General features: G+C 45.5%; 1 protein-coding gene across 1 annotated transcript in view; it reads left to right on the top strand.

Moving 5' to 3' along the window:
• The window catches only part of mthl1 (adhesion G-protein coupled receptor methuselah-like 1), a 133432-nt gene that overhangs the window by 27858 nt on the left and 78067 nt on the right, over positions 1 to 27507 (top strand). Inside the window, exon 4 of the mRNA XM_003706466.3 lies at positions 20956 to 21034. Within this exon, the coding sequence (XP_003706514.2) occupies positions 20956 to 21034 (79 nt within the window). The remainder of the gene's footprint in view (positions 1 to 20955; positions 21035 to 27507) is intronic.

The raw sequence follows: 27507 nt of genomic DNA, 5'->3' as shown, positions 1-27507 counted from the left end.
GAACCAAAGACAGAAAATCATCGCTTTCCACTCCGTCGTTCAAATTGCTAGAAAGCAAAGAAATAGCAGCAACCATTCAGAAGTACCAATCTGTGAGTCTCTCAACAGCTGTTAAAAAGTAAACTCGATAAAAGTTTACCGAAGTGATAAAAAGAGAAGATTCGATGTTGTCTACATTCTCATTGGTGGTAATATAACGAGCGTCTACTGTATCAGGAAGAAAGCGTAACCGCGTTGACATTGCAGCTGTTCGAAGCAAGTTCCAGTGTTCGTGGTCGGCAGTATAGAGTTTAGAGAAACTAGTGGAGTAAGGTAATGGCGGTTGAAGCAGCCGTTATTCAGCAACCTCGGAACGATCGCGTTACACGATCACCGGACTAATAGCGCGAACTGGAACGAGCAACAAAGCCGCGCTCGCTCGCCGGCCAAGAGGGAACTCCGGTTCTCGATAAGTAGAGCATGAAGCATAAGTAAGTAAGCGGCTGGCACAGCCGGAGAAAATGAAACGTTGCTTGCCTCGGAACGAACCGTGCACACGCGAAAAACAGGATCGTAGTTTGTGCAGGATCGCGCTTGTTTACCCGTCGACTCGCTTCCGCCGGAAAACGAACCGCACAGCCGCTTTATTGTTCTCCATCGGCACAGAACGAAAACGAGCCTCGACGAATCAACGTGGCTCCTTCGTTCCTGCTCCGTTTCCGTCCGAAGATCGATTCGGCCAGATTCTTCGCGAGGAATTTATGGCTCCATTGTTCCGCGCTGAAAGTGGACCAGCTGTCGGCGAGCGGGACTTTTAGGAATCGGAGAATGCTCGGAGCGATCGGTTTCTTCGATGCTCGACCATCTATCGGATGCCTTTCGATCGTTGAAAGTCTCGAGCAAACTGTGAGAATTTTTGTGCGCGATATGTGCCGATGCTCGTATGTGGGTTAAAGACCGGTGAACGTTTTAACGAGAAGGTTACAGTTGTTATGCTCCACACTTTCACCGGTAATAAATGATTCGGAACAGACGTAGAAATTTGTCGACTAAATAATGCGAGATAAATATTCATGAGACAATATGCGACTCGCACTTTCGCAATAGCTGTTTTTCTTGCATTCTGAACGCAAAAATGTTATCGGGACGGTTCTTTCACCTTCTCCCCGAACACTTTGTGTTCTTTCAAAGATTCAGGGCGTCGTTGCTCAGGATAAAACTACGAAGTTGTAATGAAAGAAGAAGCTCTAAAGCCTCCGACCAAGCTTAAAGAAAAACCTTGAAAATCTTACGTTAACACCAGGATTTAAAGTTCCCTGAACTCGGAAAGCGTCGTCTGTTAGCCAGCCACTTAACCTACACTTTATTTCAGTATTTCAGCCGCCCGATATTTCACGATCCTTAGTTTGATACGGTATCGCACGATAACATGTTTTTATTACGGTATGAAATTCTACATAAATCTAAATCTAGACGTATAGCAATTTAGGCATATTAGAAAAGCAGGAAGAGTAGTTTCGATAAAATCGATTCATAGGAAATTTGTATCCGATGAAACATGGTCGAAACGATCGTTCGAAGGCGACGAGTGGGTCATCACTTGCTAACAGGGTCACGACACGCTCTCCTACGTCGAATAAATCAAAGAAAATAGAGGCGATTGCGTCACCGTCACGGTTGCATCTCGATGCGCATCAGCGGTGGTCGTTTCGTGCCAGTTATCGGTTATTAAAGCTCGAAATTAGAGCGTGAACATCGGCTTCCAGCAGTCGGACACGGGGATCCGCGCGCGTTGGCGCCGCGGATTAAAAGCCGCGAATCGATAATGCGAGCTTCGTAGCGTCCTTTGACGCGATTTAACGTCATACGAGAACGTACGTACGGCTTTTTTTTAATACGACGCTCGCATGAATAAAACCTACGGATGGTTACACGCTCGAACGAGGATTAAAACCGGCGAAAAATCAAATGGACGGGGACTGAATATTCGCTTTGACATCGGCTCGTTCGTTGCCACGCTGCGCATCGTTTTAGTCCACTAACCCGGTGGTTTGTTGGATTAATCCCGCGCATTGGGTATCGAGTAGCGTGCATCGAGGTGGTACACGCTCTTCGGAGTATACCGTATCGATACTTTGGCAATCCGTTGAAAAACAACCTGCTCTTCTTTCACGGCGACTCGTTTTCGTCTCGACTAGTCGCGCGAACTAAATCCGTGTTGCTTTATACACTGCAAGCGGAGAACCTTTTGTCGCCACAGTTTGATGCTCTCTTATATCCTTTTCTGTATTTACCGAAGCACTGTTAACTATCGCACGTGACACTAGTCACCCAAACCGTACGTACGATAGATTCTTTTCCCTAGTTAAATATAAGCTGTAAAAATATCAATTTTCGAGTTACGGTCGGTACGTGACACGGAGAGAAACGAACCGCATAACGATGACTTGTAAAGCTTACGAGTCCCAGCACGAATACGCGATACCAGTTAGAATGATAAGACAGCAATCATCAACAGGTTTTCTGCTAGTTATATTTATCCTGTTATTAATAGTTTTTCTACTTATCTACGCGTGTAACTTCTTCCTGCTGGCTACTCCTTTTATTTCCAATATAAATAACAATTTTTATATCGTGACTAAATCTGTCAGCATAGAAGAGGAATAAAAAGTTTATTAACATTGTGAGTTTAGTGAATGATTCATCAAGAGGAAGCCGGTCTACGTAGCGCAGGATTAGTTCATTCAGAAGCAAGAATCATAAAGGTCATTCCAGTTTTTTCGTCTCGGTTCATTGGCATTTGCCGGCGCTCTCGAAAATTAATATCGAGTCGCTCGGCGATCGAGGGTGCTCCATTCCAAAAGAATCTCGAAAGGTGCTTCATCCGACTTCTAATTGATTCCCATCATCCACGAAATTTCCGCTCGAACCTGCCAAATAAAACGCCGGATGAACGTGCTTCTTCGGTACTCCTCCTCCTCGTTCCCGGAGGAAATTGAACGCGTCACTGTACGTTTCAAAACACGTCCGAGCCTCGCCTATCAAGAATCACGGAATAATTGCATCCTATCGCGTTTCTTGCGACCCATTTGCTGCAACGAGGCTTTTTATATCAGACATCCTCGTTGATATTCATACCGGTTCGTTGTTCTGAAAAATTAATATCGTTCTTCGACCGGGATCCGTTGCACCTCGTCATTCGACACCGATAATTCGGCTGACACGCGAAATTCTTATATCGAATTACGTTTTATAAATTCTATTGGCTTAGTAGAGTAGAGACACATGTTGATTTTGCTTCCAGCAAAATATTTCAGCTACCTCGTATTGATAAAATTGGTCTTATGATTTTAAAGTTTCTCCGTATTTCCTGGAACTGCAGCGTGTGACGGGCAACGCGATGGCCTCAGCCGCATTAAAATAATAAGCAGTCGCATTAAAGTGATTACGGCGCGAAGTGAAGCGACCACAGGAGGCGGAAGTTCAAGTGTCTCCGTTTAAGAGGATCCGCGGCGGTGTTGGTGGTCTGCCTGTCGACCGCGTCGCTTTCCTCGCCATTGTTTTTCTTCCCGTTCTTTTAACGAGCTCAACGAGCCACCGCGACGTTTTCGCGAGCCTAGCTTGCTTGCCAACCACCGCTCGTCCCAATGAACCAACACAATCCCTCGTCCTCCGCTCAAATTTCTTCTTTTCTCCTCTCACGAAATCCAACTACCTGAACTCGTCGACCTTCTTCCTCTCGACCTCGTCCCCACAGGCCGCCACGGATCTTACCTCGAAACCTTTTATATTTCCCGGACGGACTTTGAGATTTCGGCTTTTGTTGCTTCGAGGAAACTGCCTTGCTCCACGGGCGACATTGCAATTTTAGAATCTTTAGAGGGGAAATGGTTAAACAGTTGCTTTGAAAATTTGTGGGATACTCGAGACTTCATGCTAAACACTTTCTAAACGTTCTAAACACTTCATGCCCGTCAGAACATCGGTTTCATCTTTTCGAATTCTGAGCAATATCACAAAAAAAGCGATGCACTTCTCTCTTTAACCGAGTACATAGTTTATCGACATACTCTGATTTTGAACTTGATCCTAAAGATTCTGGTAACACCTGTATTGTCTATAAGAATAAAAGAAATAAAGTGCATACTTCGCATTCAGACGAGTAAGAATTTTCGAATCCAGCTGGATATTTTAATACCCGTGTCGAGTTTCATAATCGCGGTGCGTTTCCGGCGAAAAAGTGGTGAGAGCAAGGGGACGAGATTAAGGGTCAAGGGCGTGTTACGCGGCGAAAAACGTGGTGCCGGTGGTCCAACACATGTCGAACACCTTCGAGAAGCAGATGGTCCACAGACTTTTGACTGGAACAAAAAGGGCCGCAAGATTGGAAGCGGAGAATCGCGAGCGTAGACCCGGGCACTGATTTGGCAGCTGTCGAACACGTTCGGCACTCGTCCAGCTGCCACGTTAATTTTCCTCTCCGCCCTCGCTCCGGGGCTGCAATTACGCGTTGCTTCGGTCCACGAGCAAACTAATCGGTATACAATCTGGGAGGCGAATTTACAAGGACTTACAAGGGAACTTTCGAGGACTTTGGATAATTGGAACCTCGGTTATACAATCTGGGTTCGAAGGATCCTGCCTTTCTAACGATATTTAATTTCCGGGTTTGTTTGCGAACGGTAGTTGATCCCTGTTCTCCGACTGATTATTTAAAATCGAACAGACAACTTTGCCCGTGTATTCGCGAAGTAAATTACAGTTTAATGCTTCTAGTTAGACTTCGCGTAGTCGCGCTTTGGTAATTCGATCGTTGAGTACGAAGCACGGAATTGACTCTGTCAAAGTTGAATCCATTATTGCACGCGCACGGCTTTAACGGATAACGTAAAAATGAAAATGATAAACCGGTTACATGTCAGGCGCACGAAAGTTTCGAACTGATTTAACTGTACGAATAAGTTAATTTGATCGCTAAATTCACCGTGTACATTGCGAAATCTGATAATCGTGTCTGCGTGAAGTAGATGGAAAGGGGATAGACGAGAGGATACAATTCATCAACTTGTTACGATATTAAACGAAAAATTAACTTCGACAACAATTTGCATCGATCTCCGAGATAATTAATTTTGCGTTCGTATCGCTTCGTTATAGAAACGATGAAAAGCTCGTGCGAATACCAAATATGCTAGAACGGTGCACGTCAACTCGTTCGAAACTACTCGAATTCCAGCGAAACGAGCGCACTGGATCGCGTATATCCGGAGGCAGAAAATCGCGCAGGGAAAGTAGTTGCACCCCGAGGGAGGATTTCGCGGTTCTCGAAGGGTGCGTTTATCATCGTAGGAGGACTCAACGCGAGCACCAAGGAGTTTATTCGATATTCCGCTCGCGAAGGAAACCTGTCCTCCCTCTCGAATCTACTCTCGCTCACCCCTTTACCTTTCTGTGCCCGCTTTATCCTCTCCTCGCGCTGTCTCTCTCGCTCGTCCTCCCAGAAGCCTCGGTGGCCCTGACTCGAATTTTTTATTAAATCCCCGCCACTCGATAATGGCGACTTCTCGTGTGTATCGAGATGAAATGCAATTTTCATCGGCCGTACGCTCCGCGAGCGAACCCTTCGCGCGCCTACAGGGGTTTATTTACCCCTCCTTCCACGCCTTCCAATTGGATGCTCACCGCCCGATCTCCCTGCTCGCCCTCTTCCCACCAGAAATAAAATTATTTCGCTTCTTTCCCGCTACTTTTCTGTGTGCACAGGTGTGTATCGGGCTTGCACCGGACGATTTAATAATTGCTTCTTGAGCGAATCGTTTCACCCTCGAGTTAACTAATTTACCGTATTAACGGTAAACAGGAAAATCCGTTCGGAACGTATATTATTATCGACCGGGTGAAAGTCAACGAATATCGTTCTCAATGGGGTTGCTCGCCTGTTCTTTCGGATATCTGAAAGGCCGCGGACGTCTGGGAAGCTGACGGACGTTAGGGAATGGGCAGGGAAATGGATAGGCTCGCAAGGGAAGAAAATTATACGGTTGATTTCCGCGAATGTATCCCGGAGGCGCTCACGCGAAACGATTACACGCTTTTACAACTTTCTTCGCGTGAAATACCCCTCTCGTTACACGGGATACGGTTTATCGGGTTAGAACGCGTTTTTTTTTCGAGTTTCAAACTTCAACGATTCCTGTATGATTACGTACGCTGCAACTTTCGAGGAAGTTGTAACGAAGATTAAAGCTGGTCGGTAATGCACCATCCGTTTCTACGCGTGCATCGATACTTTCACAGGATGAATACGGTGATTCGGTTGAATAGGAATGTCGGATACGTGCATCGAGTAACTCGCAAGATTCATATTTCATAAACGAAGGCGCACCGCGGTTACTGTTTTTCTTTTCCTTACTGCCCCGGTATGCAGAGATGTACTTTTCATTCGAGAAAGGTTAAAAGCATCGTGAAACGTCAGGAAGGATCGAGATAATATCGTGCGACGTAAATATAGATCGCGCGAAACTGTCCGACGACAAGAATCCCGTTCTAACCCAGAATCACTGGAGGGTTGGTCGCATTTTTAACGGATTATCGTGCTCGAAATAATAGGCTGGTCGATTGAGAAACGCAGCAATTCCAGGGAGGCTTGGCGCATCCACGGTCGCACGAATTCGACCACGATCCTCTCCTGTGTACATGGTGCGGCTCTCACCTTGATTACTCACCTGGGGTTCAGGGCAGCAGGTATGCATACCCGCATGTTTGCTCGAATAATTGGAAGGCTATACGTGTGCCCCGGAATAACCCCAGCGCGCCGCGAGCCCCTCAAAATTCAATCTACCTCTTGCTGCACCGATCGGACCGATAAAGATCTGCCCTGCCTATTTGTAGCTTGCGGTCGAAATCGTTTTGCGATCGTGCGCTCGTTTTGTTAACGTTATCGTTTCTCGCCTAAAAAACGATTTTGCGTTATCCCGTTTTAACGATCGGCAAGGTGTCCCGTGTAACTCGAAAATTGAACAATTTTCAAGTCCTTCGTTTAGTTATATTTCTTTCGATGAGAGTGGAGGGAGAAACGGTATTTGGTTTAACGCGTTATTCTTCCGTAAACGTGCGAGGGGAATATATGGAAAATCGTGCTGAATCGGATCGGGCAAGCTTTTACCCGCCTCTCGATCGGCGCGCCAGTTAATGAGCAAAGTTCCGAATTAATATCGGTGGTGGACGACGGGGTGTCTAGTGGAACGACAAAGTGACGAACGATCATCGTGGCGTAATTAATGATCCAGTCTCCTTGCACGCGACGCTAATTTCGATCGCTGTCATAATTAAATACTCGGTAGTACGTGCACGCATACGCGCGAGGGCAGCGGTTGCGAGGCTGTAATTTTACGGCGGGATTAATAACCGTTTCACAAAAGCGTCCGACAGGCTGGCTCTCGCAAAGCTTCAGAAAATATTTCGAATAACAGGGACGCCAGAAAATTTCGATTAATTCCAGACGGGATTCGCATCGACCGGTCGGGGCATTATTGGCCGATGAAAACGCTTGGTCAGAGGCGACAAAGAGGTCTGTACTCGCGCGAATTTCCCTCCTTTTCCGCTAACTGGTAAAAGAGTTTGAAACTCGAGGATTGCTTTTCGCGGTAAAGCCTCGAAAGAAACGGTTTCGATGCCGCGGAGAGAAAGAGTTCCCTGAACAGTCCTCTTCGCTCGACGTCTCTTTTCACGGTAATACGATCGCTTATTTTCTTCGGTTCGCGCGTACTCTCGTTTCCCTCTTTAACTCTCTCTTTGCTCGTTACTCGAGAAAAATCCTCAGCGAGAAGCGCCGCTACAGACGGCTCGATCTCGGAACACGCTCGAGAAAATGGCTCAATTCCCGCCGGTAAATTAATTCCCGCCGATGAAGAGGAGAAAATTAAAATTTCCTCGCGCTGTCTCCGCGCAACTGGAACAAGCTGCGACAGTGGCCACCGTAAAAGATAATCGTTACGATGCAATTTCGTGGTGGATTAGTCGAAGCTTCTATCCGCCGTCTCGATCGACTCGCGAACGGAAAGAGAAAAGGGAGGGAACGAACGTCTTCACGGGATATTTGTTCCGTAATACGAGAACGGGGGAGCGTGACTGACAATTTGGTCGCGATAATACGGGGATCGATTTCGAGGGGGTGGAAACGTGTTTTCGATTTTCCGTATAGGCAATGTAAACACATGGACCAAACGCGTGCACAGGACGTTTCCAATGTCTGCGCGTGCATTGTGCGTAGGACGAGAGCGGCTTTTCAACCGTTGCCAAAACCGAACAATGTCAAAGAAACGGTGCTCGCATCCGACTGCGTGTCTGCACCGTGCACACACACGTACCTCCCCTCGATAAGAATGTTAATATTGATAAAGCAAACTTGCATTTATCTGCACGCTGCTGCAATCGGAACCATCGCGTACGTGCATCGTTAGAAGGGGTTAAGAATCTCGTAAATTTCGCTAAAATTGATAGTCTTCGATGCTTCTGCGAAAGAGTGCAAGGTTTTTGAAGGCGAAATCCATTACCGACAGAAAAGCCGTCGTTTATCGAGCACCCTGTGTCGGCATGGAAAAAAGAGCCCATATTCTCTGTGACGTGCGCCATATACGGCCCATACCTGACTGTAAACCGTGCAAAAAACGAAACGCCACATACCGAAACGGTTGTACAAAAAACGAGATGCGAAATCGATCGGGCTGGAATAAAAATATACTCGAATTTTCGTTGCGCTCTGTATGCAGGAATGAAACGAGCTTTTTTCGCGGCCCCTGTGAAAGCGAGCCAGTTTTTTCTTATTATTGCACGGGGATCTTACTTGCGTATTTTCCTATTGATTTTTCTCCGTTCTCCGTAAAAGTTTTCAGCGAGTTAACGCGTTAATTATGATTACATTACCATCTTCTGTACTATATTACTATGTTAGTATATTCACTACGCTACTAGTTTTAGGAATTTTATTTCCGCCAGAGAGGAAACAGGATATTGATAAATCGTGTTTTTGGTTATATTTTTTTTGCAATGGCTGATGTCGAACGTCAAGTTGAAGTTAGTTCGAATTTTGACGAATGACAGGGTTTTCAGGAAATTCGAGCGTTTATGGCCGCGTTGTCAGCTCCGTCTCGTCGCACGTGTACGCGGAATAAAACGAATCAGCGAGGATCGCGTGTCGCGCGATCGATGCCGCGCCATTCAACGTCAGTCCTGTTAATTATAGCAACCAATTAGTCGTGGTTTCATGCAGCTCTCGCGTCCATCAGGAACAGCGAGCGTTGTTTCCGGGCTTGTCGCGTACTCTAAGGTTGATCCGTAACCCTCGAATTTTCCTGACGTTTACATTTTTCTGTCGATGAAACTCAAAATAGGTAATGGATTAATCTGCTATTCAAATGGCGTAGCCAATCTCGTCGGACTCGAAAGCACGGTGTAAAATTTCGCATATGAAAATTAAATGAAGTCTAAAATCGAACTTCGATTATCGGTGAATCAGCGATTTCGTATCCAAAGATCAATGTACGTCACACCGGCTATTCGGTGAATTAAAATTTTCTTAAATATATAATGACATACCTATATATCGCGTTTAAATATTTATACCTCGTATTTGGCTCGCGGATAATTAAACGATCGAAAGAACAGGAAAATTTGTGCGTCGACGCGTTGTCCATTAATTAAAATAATGGGAGACGCATTATTTTCGAATCCGCGAAGAGACAGATTTTGGGCGTTAACAAGGGATAATAGACGGAACACGGGACGATTTCGGATGCCCTCGCGTCCATCAGAACGTGAAACGAACAGGCTGTTGGCGGAACACAATTGGCTCGCGCCACGATGTAACGGAGTTTCGGGCGTCGCGTGTGTCAAGGCGCATCCGCATGTCGGTCGCATCCTTTGGCACGCGTAAATGCACGCACCGCCGATGCACACCAGCTACACACGCGACACGTTCGAACGACAGATAATCGATACCCGAACGAGCATCGATGATTCCTGTCATTAGCTACGCCCTTCGACTTCTGATCCCTAATTCCTAGCATTTACGAACATTCGCAAGAAATATCGGGTCAGGTGTTTATAGACAAATGCCTCTAAAAATGGAATACTATACTGGTTTGAGAACATCTCTTATAGGAAGTTAATCTTTATTATCGGAAAAGATATTTTTCAGTTTGAAAGAGACTCTAATCGAGACAAGTCCTAATCTTCCAACTACGGGAAACACGATATTCGATCTCGACATATGTCGTTTCCTTGCTCCGTCAGAACTCAATTCCCCGAGGACCGTGTCTCCTAATTACTCGATAGAAAAAAAAACCAGTCTGCGAAAATTCGGCGACAGGGGTCTGGAACATCTGGTAGGAAATCGAACGATTTCCGAAATTGAATCAAACCAAAGCGGAAATTGCGTAATCGCGCGAGTTCCCGAGGGAGAGTCCGACGGGACGGTTCTGCGGACAAATATACACGGGCTTCGACGAAAAGCTCCATCGGGAGTGTCCAGTTCTGCCCCCTCGTCCCTCTTCCTACCTGACACAGCCAGAGACGGAGAGCACGTTGAATTCGGTTTGCATTCGAAGCGCGTCCACCGGCCAAACGCGACTCGAATTCGCATCGAAGGCAACTTTGCCAGCGTCGAATCGAAACGACGTGAAACGTCGTCTTCGTGGCCGAATCGCCGCGATTATTAGAGATCGCCGAGCCAACTTTTCTGCCAACGAGCCACTGAAAAGTGACGCTGTTTGCTTAGGACTTCGCTGACACCACATCGGCCGCTTTCGGTTGTCGACTCTGCGAATTCCTCGATGTCCAATCGCTGCACCCTCGCTCGAGTAGTACTTGTACTTCCGAATTGTCCTTCCGGTTCTAAGCAGACACCGAAACCGGTACACGAAAACCTGCTCGCGCTTTAGAATTCAAAAGCTGACCTCATGTTTTCCTAATGACTTCGTTCGGAAGCGATCTGCGTTCGCTGCGGAATCACTGACGCAAATGCAAATCGAAGTATGAACCTTGCGGATTTTTATTTCGGAAACGTACAGTGAATATTTCCTTTTATATATCAACTATGTTTTCCTGACTGATTTCTTCCGACTTATAAATAAAGAGGAACTGCGACTGCAACAGTACGAAACGTCCTGATAGAATAGGGGGATTTTTTGAAGCGCAAAGAATTTTCAGCGCGATGGAATAATTATTTGCAGCAGCCGATACACGGATCGAATCAAAAACAAAAAGAGTAAAATTCATAGAGCTCATTTTGTGACGGGTATACACTGTTACAAAGAAACATTGATCAAAGTTGATCGATTCGCGCCATTCATGTGAAAATTGAAAATATCAAATGAAACATTCCGTCTTTCTATAAAGTAATATCGACGGGAAAAATTGCGCCGGTCCCGCGCAAAGGGTATAAAAATGGTGAATACGTGACGGCCGTTCGTCAAATCGTTAACAATAACAACAATAGTTGATAGAAAGCGTGGGAAGAAAAACAGGGATTCATAAATATACGCGGAAAGACATTTCTGTTTCCCTTTTCCCGTTCCGTTCGGCGATTTTAACGAGTCGAGTCAGAGGCAGAGGACATCGGCGGAGGGGGCGAATTTTTCACGAGGTCCGTCGGTTTAATAGCCCCGCTGTGTACCACGTGCTCGAGCAACATTGGAAAGCGGCTTAACCCTCGAGGACCCTCGACTCGCTGCGATCGACCGGCTACGATTCGCGCGTGTGCGCTCGCCGCTCACACATCCTCGCGGATCGGAATATGGCTTCGTAAACGCGCCTACGGACTATCCCTAAGCCACTCGCATCCATCTGTCTCTCTTCCGCTCTCTCGACTTCTCTGCTAAAGCTTCGAGAGCCTGCCGAGAATGCCTAAGGTAGAACGGCCGTTATTATATCGCGACCCAACGAAAATTCGAACTTTGGCCCGTTTTCTGGCCCGCCGCCAGAACTGCGATCTTCGAAGCCGGCCTCGCGCAATGGTAAGCCGTTGTGCAATCGTGCGTGCTCCGCGATACATATTTTCCCTGACAGCCTTTTGTCTCTCCGCTTTTTCTGCCGTTCCTTTATCCCCTGCCCTCTTTCGCAGTTTTCATTTCGTACTGCAGCTCGAGGATTTCCTCTCTTCGATTCGCGTTACCCTCTCGATCACTTGTTGCAGCGTTTAATGTCGCTGCCATAGATTCTTGATCGGTATCGGTCATGCGAGGTCGTCGGCTCGAAACGCACCGATACGCGTAGCTGGGCTTAGATCGCGTTCATCGATTCGGATAACGACGTCGATATTTGCTTTCGTCCATCCACGATTTCTTCGTTTATTCTCGTTCTATAACGATCGCTGTTCTTAATTTACGTCCGAGGTCGACGTACCCTTTATGTCGGAAATAAAACGCGCCTGCTGGCAGATTCGCGAAAATTTTTGGAGTTTTACGATCCAATTATTTCCGAGGGTATCGGGATACGATCGTTCTGACGATTCGTGGCAGACGTTCCGCCGAGATGTTCTTTGTTCGAAATAGAAGGGTCGAGGAGCGTGGAACCGGAGGAAAGCTTCTTCGAAGCAGAGGCAACCGGAAACGATGTTTTCTCGCGGCGAAAACAACGATACACGCTGTTTCTACCACTCGGGTTCCTTTCAGTAACGCTTTCCACTCGTCGCTGGTTTCTCGTATTTTTGGTAGCGAGATATCCTCGTCCATTATTCAACGTGGTGCACGGCGCCGGAGCGATCCTGTAGACACGCGGGCCCTTCGTATAAATTCCCTTGGACGAAAAGAAGAAAGATAGAAAAAAAGGGAAAGACGAAAAACCGGCGAAGAACCCGCTAATTGACGTCCCACGAGAGGCGACGTTGTTTCTCTTTGCCAACAACGAGAGCGAAAACCAGGCCCGACTTCGTTCGTTAATTATCCCGACGCAAAAAGGGGGTCGACGTTGTAGTTTCGGCGGCAGAAAAAAGAGGAAGCTTCGAAGTTGCCGGCGACGACGAGCGGAAAATTAATTAACCGACAGGGGCGGAATACCGCATCTTCGTTTCGGGAAGTCGCTGATTCTTCGGGTAATCCGTTATCTGGACGTTTAACCCCATCGCTTGCACCGATGTTGCTAGTTCTGGTTACGTGTATCCTCTACAGCCAAGTCGGAAAAGACTTACTGGAGGTAAGCCGGGATAAATGTAAAGTACAGGCGCGTACAACGCTATCTTTGGCTAAGGACGAATGTAGAGTGGTCTCCCGCCAGTTTCGCTTAGTTTCAACTTATGCTACCACTGTTTATAGTAGCGAACATTATAGGACTAATTTGCAACGACGCTAGTACTACACGCGTCGTCTCATATTTATAGTCCTAGCATAACCTGCGGTTGCGGAGTACACGAGTCGCTACAGTACCGGTCGAAGGAAAATTTGAAACGTAAACGATACGAGGAATCACCATACTTTTACAATACTGAATTGCATTGTACAAAAGTAATGAATTTTTCATAATACGTGTATCTTGCGAGGCTGGAAAAGCAAGAAAACCAAGCACAAAAGAGGGGAAGTATGTTTTATTTAACAGACCGGAACAGGCGATGAAACCAGTTACACGAAAGTAAATTTAATTGTATGTTTTCGTGATATTTATATCTGCACACTTACTACATGAAATACTTTATTACAGTTTCTTAAAATGTTTCTTTATTAATACAAATCTGTAACGTTGCACGGTCACTTAATCGAATCGTAGCAATCCCCGAGGGGTTGCTCCGGAATAAAAGTTATCAGCCTATTATAAAAATGACAAACGCTCGTATGCGCGAGGGGGTTTCTTAAACATTTTTTATCCGTAATTACACGATCGGGCACACGCGAGCGTTTAGTAGCCATGGCAGCGAAAGGGTTAAACAGAGGTTAAGGGTCTTGATTTCGGGGTAGTGGTTGTCGAAGTTCTCCAAGAACTCCTTTGACGACGTCATCCGGCAACAATTTCAGCATCACTCGAGACGCAGACACAACGTGGGCCGCGTTGCACGGCGTTGGCGTCGCGGATGCTCCTCGCCCAGCCACCATAAGTGGTGATTCTCGAGTGGAACACGTTTGTGTCTCTCCATCGTTCGGTCGATTTGTACTTCGCTCCCTGCCGACCCCTCCGCGGGTTCGATTGGCCCATGCTCGTTACGTCTAAATATAACAGAATTTCGGCTCGTTCGGTTCGCTGATTGCTTCTCGAGGACTTCGCGTCGATTAGAGGCAGACGAATCCGTTCGGGGAAAAGTTGCCGCGAGTTTCGGGGCTAATCGGAAGCAATTGAGACGAGCCGCAATTGGGACGCAGTTGAAACTCGAGTTTGGGACCTCCGCGAAGATTTCGGCTGGCTCGTTTGCATATCGCTTGTTCGTTTATGTCGCTGGGACAATGGGATAGTCGAAATTTGTCGTTTGTGACTTTTGCGACTGGACCAGAAATCTGAATGATCGTTTATCTCTGTAGTGTCGTAGAAGTTTATCGCCTCTTTACGGAAGATACAATATCTACGAATGTTCGTGGCTCATAAAAATGATCGATTGGACGAAGGAGCGAAGTGGTCCACATTGGGAAGCACTTGAACAGATTTTTTACTACGGAGAGCTCTAATGAAACGCGTTATGAATCAGCGTACCGGGTGTATAAATATACGCGGACTAACCCTTCGTTTTCATGGAACGGGACCGCCCAATGCGAATTCGCGACACGAATGCTCCAAACTGACTACAATTTACCCAGTTCTTTATTCGCGAAACTCAAAATAAATGTCATCCAAATATAAACGAACACTCGAGTCGACAAAAATGATCTCAAAGTCGTTCGCTTCAGGAAATAAAACTATGTCGAAGACGTTGAAATTCTACCACTTGAAGAACATAATTTATCCGTGCACGGAGATCGTTTCTAATCGAGACTAACGACTGGATCTTCAAAGGAGTTGCAAGATTAACTCTTAACTAGCACGGTTAAGCACGACGTACGAGGTACATACTTTATGGCATATTTTTACTCGCGACTGCGAATCGCGATGACTCGTAGCAGATCGTAAGCTGGCGATTACGGTATACTGGAGACTCGAGTTATGCGGAAACAGGGACGTAGAACATTGTCCAATCGAGCGATACACGCATGGTGTTTTTGCGCAAACCACCGTGTCGTTGGAACGCGACTGTAAATGTCCCATGCAGTTTCGATCGGGCTATTATCCTCGCGGCACTCTCGCTTTTTTCCCCGTATTTTGTAGTCCATAAGTTTTCATGCTTTCGTATTTCACACGGGATTTATACTGGCAATTCATTTCGGAATCTAATATTCGTCGCATCAGTTTTATCGCGGGCTTGATTAAATTGGTGTACAGGACGCGTTGTTTGTCCAACGTGCGCGCTGACCCCGTTTGTAAACGCGAATGAAAACCGGCGCGACGTTTCGAACGGTGTTTTTACGCGGCTCGTTGACGATCATATTAATATTGTAGCGGATATCGTCGACGGTGTCGAGTTTCCGTGGATAACGAGTCTACCTTTTCGTTCTTGCTCTCCTACTTCCGTTGGCGAATTTTTTTTCAGTCACTGCGTTTCCTAAATTCATTAATCCTCCTCGCTTCGTTCCATAAATTTTCTACCTCGTCGTCCGTTTCTTTTCTTTTTTTCACTCGGCCCCCACGCGTTAATCGTTTACGCGAAGCGTCGGCGTCGTAGCTCCTCGTCGCAGAAATGATTTTCGACGCTCGCTACGTGGCACCAATTAATTCCAGGCCAGAATTATGGATGTAAAGGTGTACGCGGGCGAGCCCGTGGTTCTCGAAATAACGCGGATCGTGGCCGTAAAATTGCGGACACGGTTGCACTGGCAACGGCACGGCCGATAGCTCGTAAAAACGCCGATCGTAATTTCCTGGGAAAAGCGCACGACTTTTATTAATCCCCGCGAATTTATCCGTTTGCTTACGCTTGTAATTTTCGCGAAGACGCAGTGTATTTTTGTTCCGCGTCTCATTCGATTTTTGCTCCTCCGGTTGCTCGAACAGCTGACTCGATTCCCGAAGGCAACGCGTTTTTGATCTCGCATCGACGCGTACTGTTAATATCGTCTTACTGTTCTCTCAATATTTTCGATCTTTATAATATGTTTTCAACGATGTTTTGACAGGCGCTCACGGTCGGCGCAGTTCGTAAGTTATTTTCGTTCCGTTTGACCGAGTTATGAACATTTATTATTAAGTTATCGCACGATTAAATTTCTTGGAAATCTTTCTCGTACGCGAGTGCATCGTCGTGGTAAATCATTGTACGTTTATTGATAGTTGCCACGATACTTCATAATCGCCAGAGTCCGTGGTTGTATATTTCATCGACGCAAAGAAGGAATTAATCAAGGCGCGTTAGAAGACGCGGCTACCGTAAGAAGCGCGTGCTGTTCGATCGGTTAATTTAATTCTCGGGCAATTTAGCGGCGAAACCAATCAGAGAGGCAGTGTCTTCGCTCGAACGGAAGAAACTCGTTAGAATACCAGCACGGTTGAGCGGACGGCAACTTCAGAGATTAATGCCGCCGTATTAACATCGGTTATTAAGTTAAATACCTTGGAATGGCACCGCGACGACTCATAATTAAATCACGCCAGATTTATTACACCGCACCGATTTAGACGGGATTAGAGTTCGAATTGAACGAGCGCACGCTTCGTCGCTCTAAGCGAGCTCTAGGAAGGGTTGTCGCGCAAAGATGAATTATGGAAGTTAGCGACAGGCCCTAGGGACGCTCGATCGGTCAGTTGAAATATTAAGCTGGAAAAGAACGACACGCTCGGGATCCCGATTCAACTTCGCTCCCAGAACGCCGACAATGCTAATCTCATCCTCCCAACCCCCTTTGAAAAAGTTGAACAGTTTAGCGAACTGAAATGTTACGGCTTAACTCGTCGGGTGGTTAGCCTGTTAATGAAACGAGCGAGTAAAGGGACTTACAGCGTTCGTGCACCTACGTTGCTCTTTAATTCGCTCGATCGATGTTGTAAAAATATTTTCCAACATCCTCTTTTTATAAAAATAAAAGCAGGTATTGACTAATGGGTTAATAGTTTTACGCTTCGATCGAATAACAGGAGAGTGAATTTAAATCCGATTACACTTCCATCGAAAATATTTCGTTTTAAGCGAATGATAGATGTTATCTAAGTCTGTACCCTACCTCGAAACGAGAACGTTTCTCCTTTGAACATTAAGAGGCCACGTATTTACCCGCGATTCGTAGGGGTGTGTATCGCGCCCCTGGCAATTAGACGCGCGCGCTAACGGAGAAAAGGATAAACGACGGGTCAAGGCGGCGCAATCTAATTCCGACCCCATGCAAATCGGGACCCTTAACTAGCTGACGTTTCAACCCTTGACACTCGCCCTCGTGGCGTCGTAACACAACCGAGGCTATCTTCCTTCGAGTCTTCGTGACTTAAATTAACCCCGTCGCATCGACCGTTTTCCGCTCCTCTTTTCTCCTGCGATACTCGTTATTCTCTGTGTTCCCAGGATCTCTCCTCTCTCCCGGGGTCAATTTCAACGACCAGGACGAAATTAGTTGCAGCCCGATAATGAAAAACATTGAAACAGACGTGACTAGCTGCGCTCGATTGCCAACGATTCCCAAGTTTTATCGTACTCGTTTACTGTACGCCCGAAACCGTTCGCGCGAAATTTCATTATTTCTGTCGTTGGTCAGTTAAAAAACACCCCTGTAAAAAGTAACTAAATTTACTCAGACAACAACTGCGTGCCTTAATGGATATTAGACTGTATTTGCATCTTCTGTATCCTTGAGAACTCGTGAACTAAGGTTACTCCTAAAGAAACCATCGATAGATTTCGACCCTGTCGTAAACAGTCCAATTCAAACACCTCTCGTCCTTCGATTCTTTCGTATAAACATTTTTACGATGAATTACAATCTATGTCTAGACCTACTCGTAAAACTCGATTCTCGAATCGTACATAAAACGTTCACCTCGACGAACGGGTGAATCGTACTTAGGAGAAAGAAACTGTTCAAATCGAGCTTCTGAAAGACTTGTTATCGATATATAGTGTTTGAAAGTGTAGCTTAGCACGACTAGTTTTCTCCCTGTCAACAGTCGTGTTAAAAATGAACGAGCAAAAATTGTTGTCAGCAGAAAACACGTGTAGAGCAGCCGCAAATTAGTAGTGTCCTTAGGCGTTGCGAGGTTGATTAACGAAGCAACAAGGAGGACGCTTGTCGGCGGATTACCGCGGACACGATGGAAAAGCCGGCGACAGGCGCGGGCGTTTCGAAACTGCGCGATTTTCCATTGGCTCGAGGTTGCTCGAAGCGGGATTAACGGCTGCTACGTGGGAAAGTCCTCCGATAATTCTTCGTCGAAAGGTTTGCGCGCGCGGAACGGCTGCCGGCGGCATTTATCGCGCGGCCGTTTCGCCCGGAAATAATTAAATTTCCAAAACTAATTACACCTCGTTGCAATTATAACTCCGACGACATTCATCCGTGAACATGGTCCCTCCTGTCGTCGTCCGTGGCCGGCTTAACACCGTGGGGTTGACGAAATCGTTTTCCATGCCCCGCCGTCACCCTTCTCACCCTTCTTTTCAAATTTACGATGTTTCGCGCCGGGTCGCGTTCGAACCGCTCGTTCTTATCCGCTTCGCTGTTTACTCTAGTTTGCATTTTCTATCTCTGCCGGCTCGGACGAATTAGAACTCGAGCGAGACGCTGGAGGGCGCAACGAAAGCGAGAGTAAGGAAAGTGACGCGAAGAGGGTTTGAGAGCTTCTCCGGATATCGCGCGGTCTCTTTGCCATGGTAATGAAGTTTCTCCGCGACCGGGACACCTGTTCAGATTTTCCTTTCTTCTCGGAAAACTTGTACCGAGCATAAATTCTTAGAATCGAAATCCCTATATCCTTGCATCCCCAGATACGGAAGCGGTAATTCCTTCAGAAACCGATCATAATCCATTAAACGCATAAGCTACGGTTGAAGACTCATCTGAATAAATGCATCCTTTGCACTGTCCTTTCCGTTTCATCCCGTCAGCGATGATACGAAAGCAAAACGTACATGGACCAATTACCATAATATAATTGCGAATTAATGTCAAGTTAGTTCCACGTAGCGTTAGTCGATGCTTTTTGTCGAGTGTACAAGGCCAACGTGCCTCAAGGTGCTCGTACTTCGTCCACGCGCTTTCTCACAGTTTTACATTTAATGGAACGATCGTTAATTGCACGGTATACGGCTGTAGTCCACAGGACGTCCATAATTTTATATGGAAGAAAAAGCTGGACGATTGTAAACATTTGCCTGTGGCGTACCGCCGTGCTGGCTCGTGACTGACGGTGCATAACGAAGTGAATGCAAATCATGACTACTCGCTCGGTTACAAAAGTTCCATGTGCGTCACCAGAGTTCCTTGAACGCGCGCATTTTTACGCTTCGTCCGCTCCTATCTCGCTGCACAATCGCACGACATCTAATTGTAAGATGCAGCGTTGTGGGATGCACTGTTGACTCGTGGATAGTTATAAGGCAATAATACGCGAAATAATTACCTTTGTTCCTGATGCACTACGAGAATACGCAATATTGAGCATTCATAATATATAAACCAATTGTTTCGCGTACATCCTCCGTGGTCACGTACGCGATCGCGCCCCTTCGCATAATGGAAAATACGCCGCGGCCATTATTGATTATATTCATAAAGGAAAACAATTGATACTCCGCACGCGATAATGTTATGTACAATTAAATATGCAGCTGTAACAATGCAACTCTATCAATTTAGATGTCGAAACCGGTCCATTTTCCTATGTTTATCCTGTACGGTCAACGTCCCCCAAATAATACCGCCGATACAAAGCAGCTTTTCGTTGTCATTATGTAAACAAGTCGATCGAGTTTTTACCTATTTATACTTCAATTAGCTCGCAGCTACGCTTCGTAAAATGGAGTGCGTTCAATGTTGAACAATTCAGCTCCCTTTCACGAGGTAACTTCGCAACCCCTCGCAACGAACAAACCGTCTCGGGTCCATTTTGCTAGCCACCTGAGTTTCCTTTTCAAAGAAAGTCTTTTGTACGAGTGGTACTCGATCGAAACGAGCTTTTTTCCTTGTGTCCACGAGGTGTCCACGCGCATCTCGGACCATTCAGTTCTCAGAAATTAATGGTCGCGGTCGGAGCCCCTGCGTACGACGTTCTTGTTCGTCACGAATACCGGGAACCGGGTGAAAAATTTATCGAAACCCACCCGGTTACCCTCTCTCGCCATACAGCCATCTTTTCAAATAGATCTTTACAAAAGCTGTCGCTCCCCGGAGTTTCGTCTGGCCCTCGACAGGCCGCAGCCTGAACATCCACCCCTATAGTTCATGAATCTTTAAGCGTTCATCGCAAACCTGGGAACTGACATTCTGTGTCCTTTTGTTTCGACGGTTTCAGCGGTTCTGTCAGCTGCGAGGACGCGTTCAAAAGATTGATCGAATCTTTTGTGCGTCTTCGGAATTCGATCTCAACTTGGAAATTGCCGGTATCTGCATAGACTTAACCCTTTAGTCTGGACAGTATTGTTACACTCGATCTTTTATTTAATTTTCAAGGGATGACGTTCGAAAGGAATTATCAGTTACAAGATTATATACGCCTATTCATTATTTAGTTATAATCAAATTTTATTATATTTTATGTAACCCTTATACAAATAATTTAACCTTAACAGATAACTATTTAGTTTGAACTCTAGGATTAAATCTATTATTTCCGAAAGCTTCGAAATTCTAAAGTAGTATTCCGTCTCGAAACAAGAAAACCATTAACCGGATAAAAATGACGTGGAAGAAGAAAATCATTACCCGTAAGCGTTACAACCGCAAAGAAGTTTGTAACGAACTGACCATTTTTCTCGTTCTGTTTCAGCAATCATGGCGCACTTCTTCTTCCTAGCTGCGTTCTTCTGGCTGAACACGATGTGCTTCAACATCTGGTGGACGTTCAGGTGAGTCGTGGTGTTCTTTTGTCTGATCAACTGAACTTAGAGAGAATGGATCTGCGGCGAAGGATTTCGCCACGTGTGTACTCTTCCGAGTGACCGGTTTCGAATCGAATTTACGGACGATTGTGTCCACCTGAGATTTATTTGATTCCAACTCTTTTTCTCAAATACTCTGGTTGTCGTTCTCTTAAACGCTTTAACACGATGACAATAGCAGTAACGATAATAGAAAAATCTCGTTACTCTGATTTTAATGAAATTATGTTTTGATTTGGAGGAATATTGCTTCTAGCAACATACTAGAATTGGAAATTACAGAAGGCATTAAATGAGAATTTAATGAATGCGAAGTTACCGCAGGAACTGCGCATATTTTCAGAACATTTGAATAAATGACAAACAAATCATTTAATCACGCTTTATCGATTGATTCGCATAGGAAACAGCCTCTAGCGAGCTGCCCTCGCGATGCAATTAACCTTTCACACGCGAACGTTGCTGTACAGGTACTACCAACTTATTGGTCATTAAATTTACTATCTTATTAACTGATACGGCTATCAGTCGAAGAGGCACGCTCGTGACGATCCATCGGCGCGGTGCAATTAACCTCTCGCCCTCGAAGGTTGCATGCGTATTCGAACTTCCACCTGAAGCTAAATATTATCATCATTTTCAATTTAAAGGTAATGAAAGCTTTATTTCATCTCCGCAAGAATGCAACTCGATTCTATAACCGAGACAAAAATTTGGAATTCGTCATTTTGACGAGTTTGTTCCACTGTTGACACTGTCGTTAACAGCTCGAAATCGTCTTACGTCTTAGTCAATTGGTTCAAATACGAAGGGTCAAGTATTCGTTTAACACCGCGCTGAAAAATTTTTCCTCGTTTCTTGCCGTTTCGCTGCGTCAATTAATTATTGCTGAAAATTGACAAACGAATGGGGTTGAGGCAAGATGTATGACATTTTATGATGTAATTGTAATGGAATTTTCGAGGGCAAACGGGAAGTGGAGCTCGTAACGGTAACCTGTGGAAGACCTGTCCCGATGCGAGAAGCGTAACCCCGTGGTTTGTGTACATCGTTAATTAACGCCTGGGTCCCGGGTTATCGACCTGGCCGAGTTTCGCGTAACCGATGCGTCGTCTTCGATCGGAAGGCCACTGCTCGTTACCTCGCAATTACGCAATCGGCGCGTAATTACGCGAGTAACAGCGTAAGCTCGTTGGCAATTAATTCATCGCGGCCGCGGGTAAATCGCGTGCAAAGATAGCGAGCGATAACGGTCGGCCGATTGCGAAACCGTACGTTTACGATGTTAGGGAAAAACAGTTTCTGAAGCCGTTACTTTTTTTTCAACGCGATACGTTAGAGAACATAATCGCGGGAAATAGTTGCTCGCAATTATCGCGAGCTGGCGATGAATCAGAATCGTACGGGATGTTATAACTGAACTCAGGTAGCAAACTATTTTCTTTTTTATAGACGGAAGGTTTACGGAGAGTTGCACGGTACTCGAGCTGCATTAGCAGTAAATATTTGTTACTTTTACGATTTTTAATTTGGTGTAATTTAAAATTTTCTGTGTTGCAATTCGGTGAGTTATAACTGTATGCGTTGTAATTCGGCGTATTGCAACTTGGCGTGTTGCACTTCTATGCGTTACAATTCGGTGCATTTCAAGACTACATTTTGTGATTTGGCGCATTGCAAATCGGTGCGATGCACTTCCACGCGATGCAGTTCTATGCGCTGTGATTCGGTGCATTGCAATTCTATACGTTGCAATTCAGCGCGTTACAATTCGACGCGTTGTAATTCGGCATATTGCAATCCCACGCGTTGGAATTCTATGCGTTGTGAGTCGGTCCATTGCAATTCGTAGCGTTGTGATTCGGCGCGTTGCAGTTTTACGCGCTGTAATTCGGTGCATTGCAATTCTATGCGCTGTAATTCGGTGCATTGCAATTCAGCGCGTTGCAATTCTTCGCGTTGTAATTCGGCATATTGCAATTCCACGCATTGGAATTCTATGCGTTGTGATTCGGCGCGTTGCAATTCGGCGCGCTGCAGTTCTACGCGCTGCAATTCGGTGCATAGCAATTCTGTGCGTTGTAATTCGGCACATTGCAATTCCACGCGTTGGAATTCTATGCGTTGCAGTTCTATGAGTTATGATTCGGTGCGTTGCAATTCGATGCGTTGCAAGTTGACGCGTTGCAAGTTGATGCATTGCACTTCTATGCGTTGCAATTCTATGTATTTCAATTCGACATATTGCAATTCTATGCGTTGTAACTCAGCGCGTTGCAATTCTGTACACTTACAGTTTGGCACGTTGTAGTTTCCTGTATTGCAATTCCATGCGTCATAATTCCTCGCATTACAATTCTATGTATTATTCCAAATCCAATACGACTCAATGCATTCCAAGTCGTAATTTGGCTGTAGACAATTTTCAACGAATGATTCAATAACTAACGATTGTAACATTCCAACTTCACCTCTGAATTCTACCAACATTTAAATACTCAAATATTTATAAATACTTCAGCAATCCTAACTAGACCTTAACTCGTAAAGATCTTAATTGATTTCATTACGAATGGTAAAGAGAATTACGAGTAAATAATGACAAAAAACCTAAAAGTAACGAGTTGTTGCAAAAATAGTAGATGAAGGTTGTAGATCTATCAATGGAAACTCGCCCGATTGCGATCGTTAGCGAGTGGATTACGAGCGTAGGACCTTAAGTAAAAAAGCAGGGCAGCTCGGTGAGAGATGGGATCAAGATCACTCGGTCGACTGGTTAATGCGATGCAACACGGTCGCCATAACGGGCCTCCCCTTCTTTTGCTTCTTTTTCTTCGTCTCCTTTTCAAACTTCTTTCGTCTGATCCTTCGACCATGGCTCATTTCTCACCTCTTTTTTAACCGACCGCTTTCAGCTTCTTTAGCCCGTTCGTTCAACGTCTTACTCCTTCGTCGCTTGTTTCTCTATTTTAACCGTTTCTTTTTGCTACCGTTTTTCCTCCGGAGATGACGGTCTTTCAAACTATAAACGTATCGGGAATCTATTTTATGCCGCTTGGAGCGAACCGTGTCGAATTAAATGTCCTTCGTGTCGCGTCTCGATGCGGACGATTATGCACCCTTGCGATTACCTCGCTCGATTATATTGTACGTTGCATTAGGTAATTAATCGACTGCGTATGTTTATGCATTCATGATACCGCGATATGAAAAATAAACGTAAATACATAAATCTGCATTTCACGATAAACCTGTTACGTACGCAGATTCGAATATATCGTAAAAGCACGGACGCTGTTTATCTCTGATATTCGTCAAATTTGGAGAACTGGAAACGTCTGTTCATCACTGGAAAGAATTCTTAATTATTTCGATTTCTTTCATAAAATATCTACATCAACGACTCGAATTTAAAGTCAACGTCGTTCAATGTCTTAAAGGACCACCCTTGTTGCTTCGATCAGCCAATTCGCGAAATAATGATCGTCGCAACGCATTTGCGCCGTTTTCCAAAAATAATCGACTCGGTGCATCCGCATCGATGACCCTGACTTTCCGCTACGGTTCGACGAACCCTAACCACCGGCGTGTGTAAGCTTTTATCCGCGAATTTTCGAAACGTCAGCGACATGTGCGCACGCGTTGTATCCACTTGTTGAGGTGTCACCGACACGTTTCGTTCACGGTAGCTGCTCTGTTCCGTGATTTTCCAGCCGGAAAATTAGCCCCGGTGTCATTTGCGGCTGTGCCAGAACGTTTGCCAGAGCTTCGTCGCTTCCTCGTTCCTTCTTTTCAGCGTGCAACTTGGTTTCCGCTGTTCGCGAGTCGAAAGTACCTTCTGACGAGAGAAATCGATGTGGCAACGGTCAATAACTTGTCGAACTTAATTAACGGCGTGTTACGGACGTGTTAATAACGCGTTGTGCAACGCAGAGAAGAAGTAGTGACGCTAAGTGCTTGGAAAAGGATTGCTCAACGAGCTGCTGCTTTTCGATTCTTTGCCAATCGGTGATTGTATCTGCTACCTGCAGATTCTGATACATTCGACCCAAACTTTCAGACTGCTTCGTTGCAGCTTGATACGGTTTCTGATTCCTTGCTGCAAGATATTGCAGTCAGTTATTGAATGTACTGCAATTCTTCAAAGAGGATGTTCCTTATTTTTTGACCTGATCAATATGAAAAATATTTGATCTTGTTCAGAATACATCTAAAGCAAGAAATACGTTTTGAGATTGAATATCTTTTCCTGAGTTCAAGTTCTTTTTCTACTGTTCATGTAACCTTATGCCATGAATTAGATGTCAGGAAAATATGCACCTGAACAGCACTTTGACTTGTCATTCATTATAAAAAGAATATTATTTGCCGTCCACGTATGTACATACAGTGTCAAATTTTTCCAAATTACCTGTTGAACCCGCTGTCTAAGTTGGTAATTAAGCACAGTCTACATATGTGTCGCATTTTTCGCTCGGAACAACCGCGGCTTTTTAGTATTCCGGCTTATCTCGCGTCGCAGCTACGTGTCTGCTCTTAATCGTCCGAAATTGCGACTCTTCTCTACCCGCGTTTGGCCGCTCACCTCGACACGCGTGTACCCATTTTCTGAGAAATTCTTCAATTACCTAACCATGCAGCAGCTTCCCACGGTCACTGTAGCCGTAACGCACGCACACAGGGAATATCGTGACCTCGTCGCTTGCAGTTCCTGCTGCCGGCTGCTGATGTGCACTCGAGACTGCGGCGATGCACTCAGCGAGTTTCTTCGCTAAACGAATTTGCATTCTAGAAGCTGACTGGCTCGGTCGTGGCAAGCCTCGTCGGAACATCTTACCCTCGACAAGACGATGCTTCAGAGTGTGTCCTTTTATGCGCGTTCGCGAGCTTCTTGCAAGCTGAAATCCTGGACCGGATTTTCACGGAGAAACCTTATCGAAGCTGTCTACGTTACGCGAACGATAAGGATGAGTCGATCGCTGCTGCAATCACTTTTTTCTATAACGGTAATCTGCGCGAGTGTCGTCTCCGTTTGTGTAGTTAAAAGTTCACATGTAATTTAAAGACTTTTTGCTCCGAGGATTCTCGAGGGTCCCAGGAGATTTGTCGGAAATGAGCGAACAGATGTTGTACGTCGATTCGCGGTTTATAGAGAGCTCAGACCGGATGATTCGAAGGAAATGGGTGGGCACAGGTTCGCCCTTAGGACAATCGATCATTGTCAACGGCAAAGAAACGCTAATCTCGACGCTGGCTTGCAAAACAATAGTCAACCAGCGGGACCCGCCGGAGAACAAAGGCGACGTGTGTCGTCTGAGAATCGTGGTCAAGTGTATTACGTGTACGTGTGTACACTCGTACGTGTCCTGTCGTTAGGGTCTCCACTGTTCTCGAAGAGTGGCTCATTAACTTCGTTTATCTCGTCCCCGATAGATGCATCGGACTACGTTCTTTGGCTTAAGATCGGACTGTCCCTCGCTTTTGTGGATTAATTGCGTGGACGAAAGCGTCGTTTGGGTGTTGCGATCTCGTGAGATCATCTCTTAGCTTCCATGCATTTGCGGGAAGAAGTCTAACATTCTCTCTTCGATAAAATGAAAATCGAATCGGATATCGAATGATAGCAGAACTCGGGTGAAACGTATCTCGGTGAGTCGATAAAAACAAGTGCAATCGCTAATCAGCAAGGTCGCTGCCAAGTTCCGCAACGAGAGAGATCAGTGGCGTCGACTGTAATGTAGTCTTACGTCGAACACGCGATACACGCGGAATTGGCAAGAAAGCCGAAAAGAAGAGAAAAGAGAGGTTCAGAGACGCGGAGGACGTGATCAAGAACACCGGCCGGTCTGTCGTGGCTTGCATCCCAACAAGGCTTGATTAAGCTCCCTTCTGCTCTCGAACACAGCAGCTCATTAATTCCGTTATCTAATTTTCCGCAGTCACCGGATCTCTTGACCAGTCGACCGCTTCCGATCGATTACCTTCTCGAAAAAAGTCGCTGGCTCACCACGAAATTTGTCAACACCGAGAAACTAGTACAAATTCTATTGGGAGACCGACATTATAAATAGAGTAATTCTCATTCATCGACGATTCGTCTCTTGTACGATGCCAAACGGAGCGTGACCCACATCGTCCAGAAATTGGCCGCAGGTTCTCATAGAATTTCGTAATAGCTACATTTTCGTGTCGCACGAATTTTTGTCGATTAGAAAGATGAAAAAAATATGAGATTTAAACGGAGTATGACACTTAAGCAAAGTATGAGATTTTATAGGAACTGAAGTCCTTAGACTACTTGAGACTATGAAACCTGTTCAGATTTATTCAAGATGATCTTGATCAAGGTTAATGACATTGGGGATGGACTACCATCTGTCAACGTCCAAACTGTTAGTTACCAGGACATGTTCGTGAGGATTAAGCTTGAACCTTCAAAT

The sequence above is a fragment of the Megachile rotundata genome, chromosome 4 (genome assembly GCF_050947335.1).
Source record: "Megachile rotundata isolate GNS110a chromosome 4, iyMegRotu1, whole genome shotgun sequence".
Lineage (NCBI taxonomy): Eukaryota > Metazoa > Arthropoda > Insecta > Hymenoptera > Megachilidae > Megachile > Megachile rotundata.
Note: the sequence above shows the minus strand (reverse complement) of the source record. Positions and strands in the feature narration are given on the sequence as shown.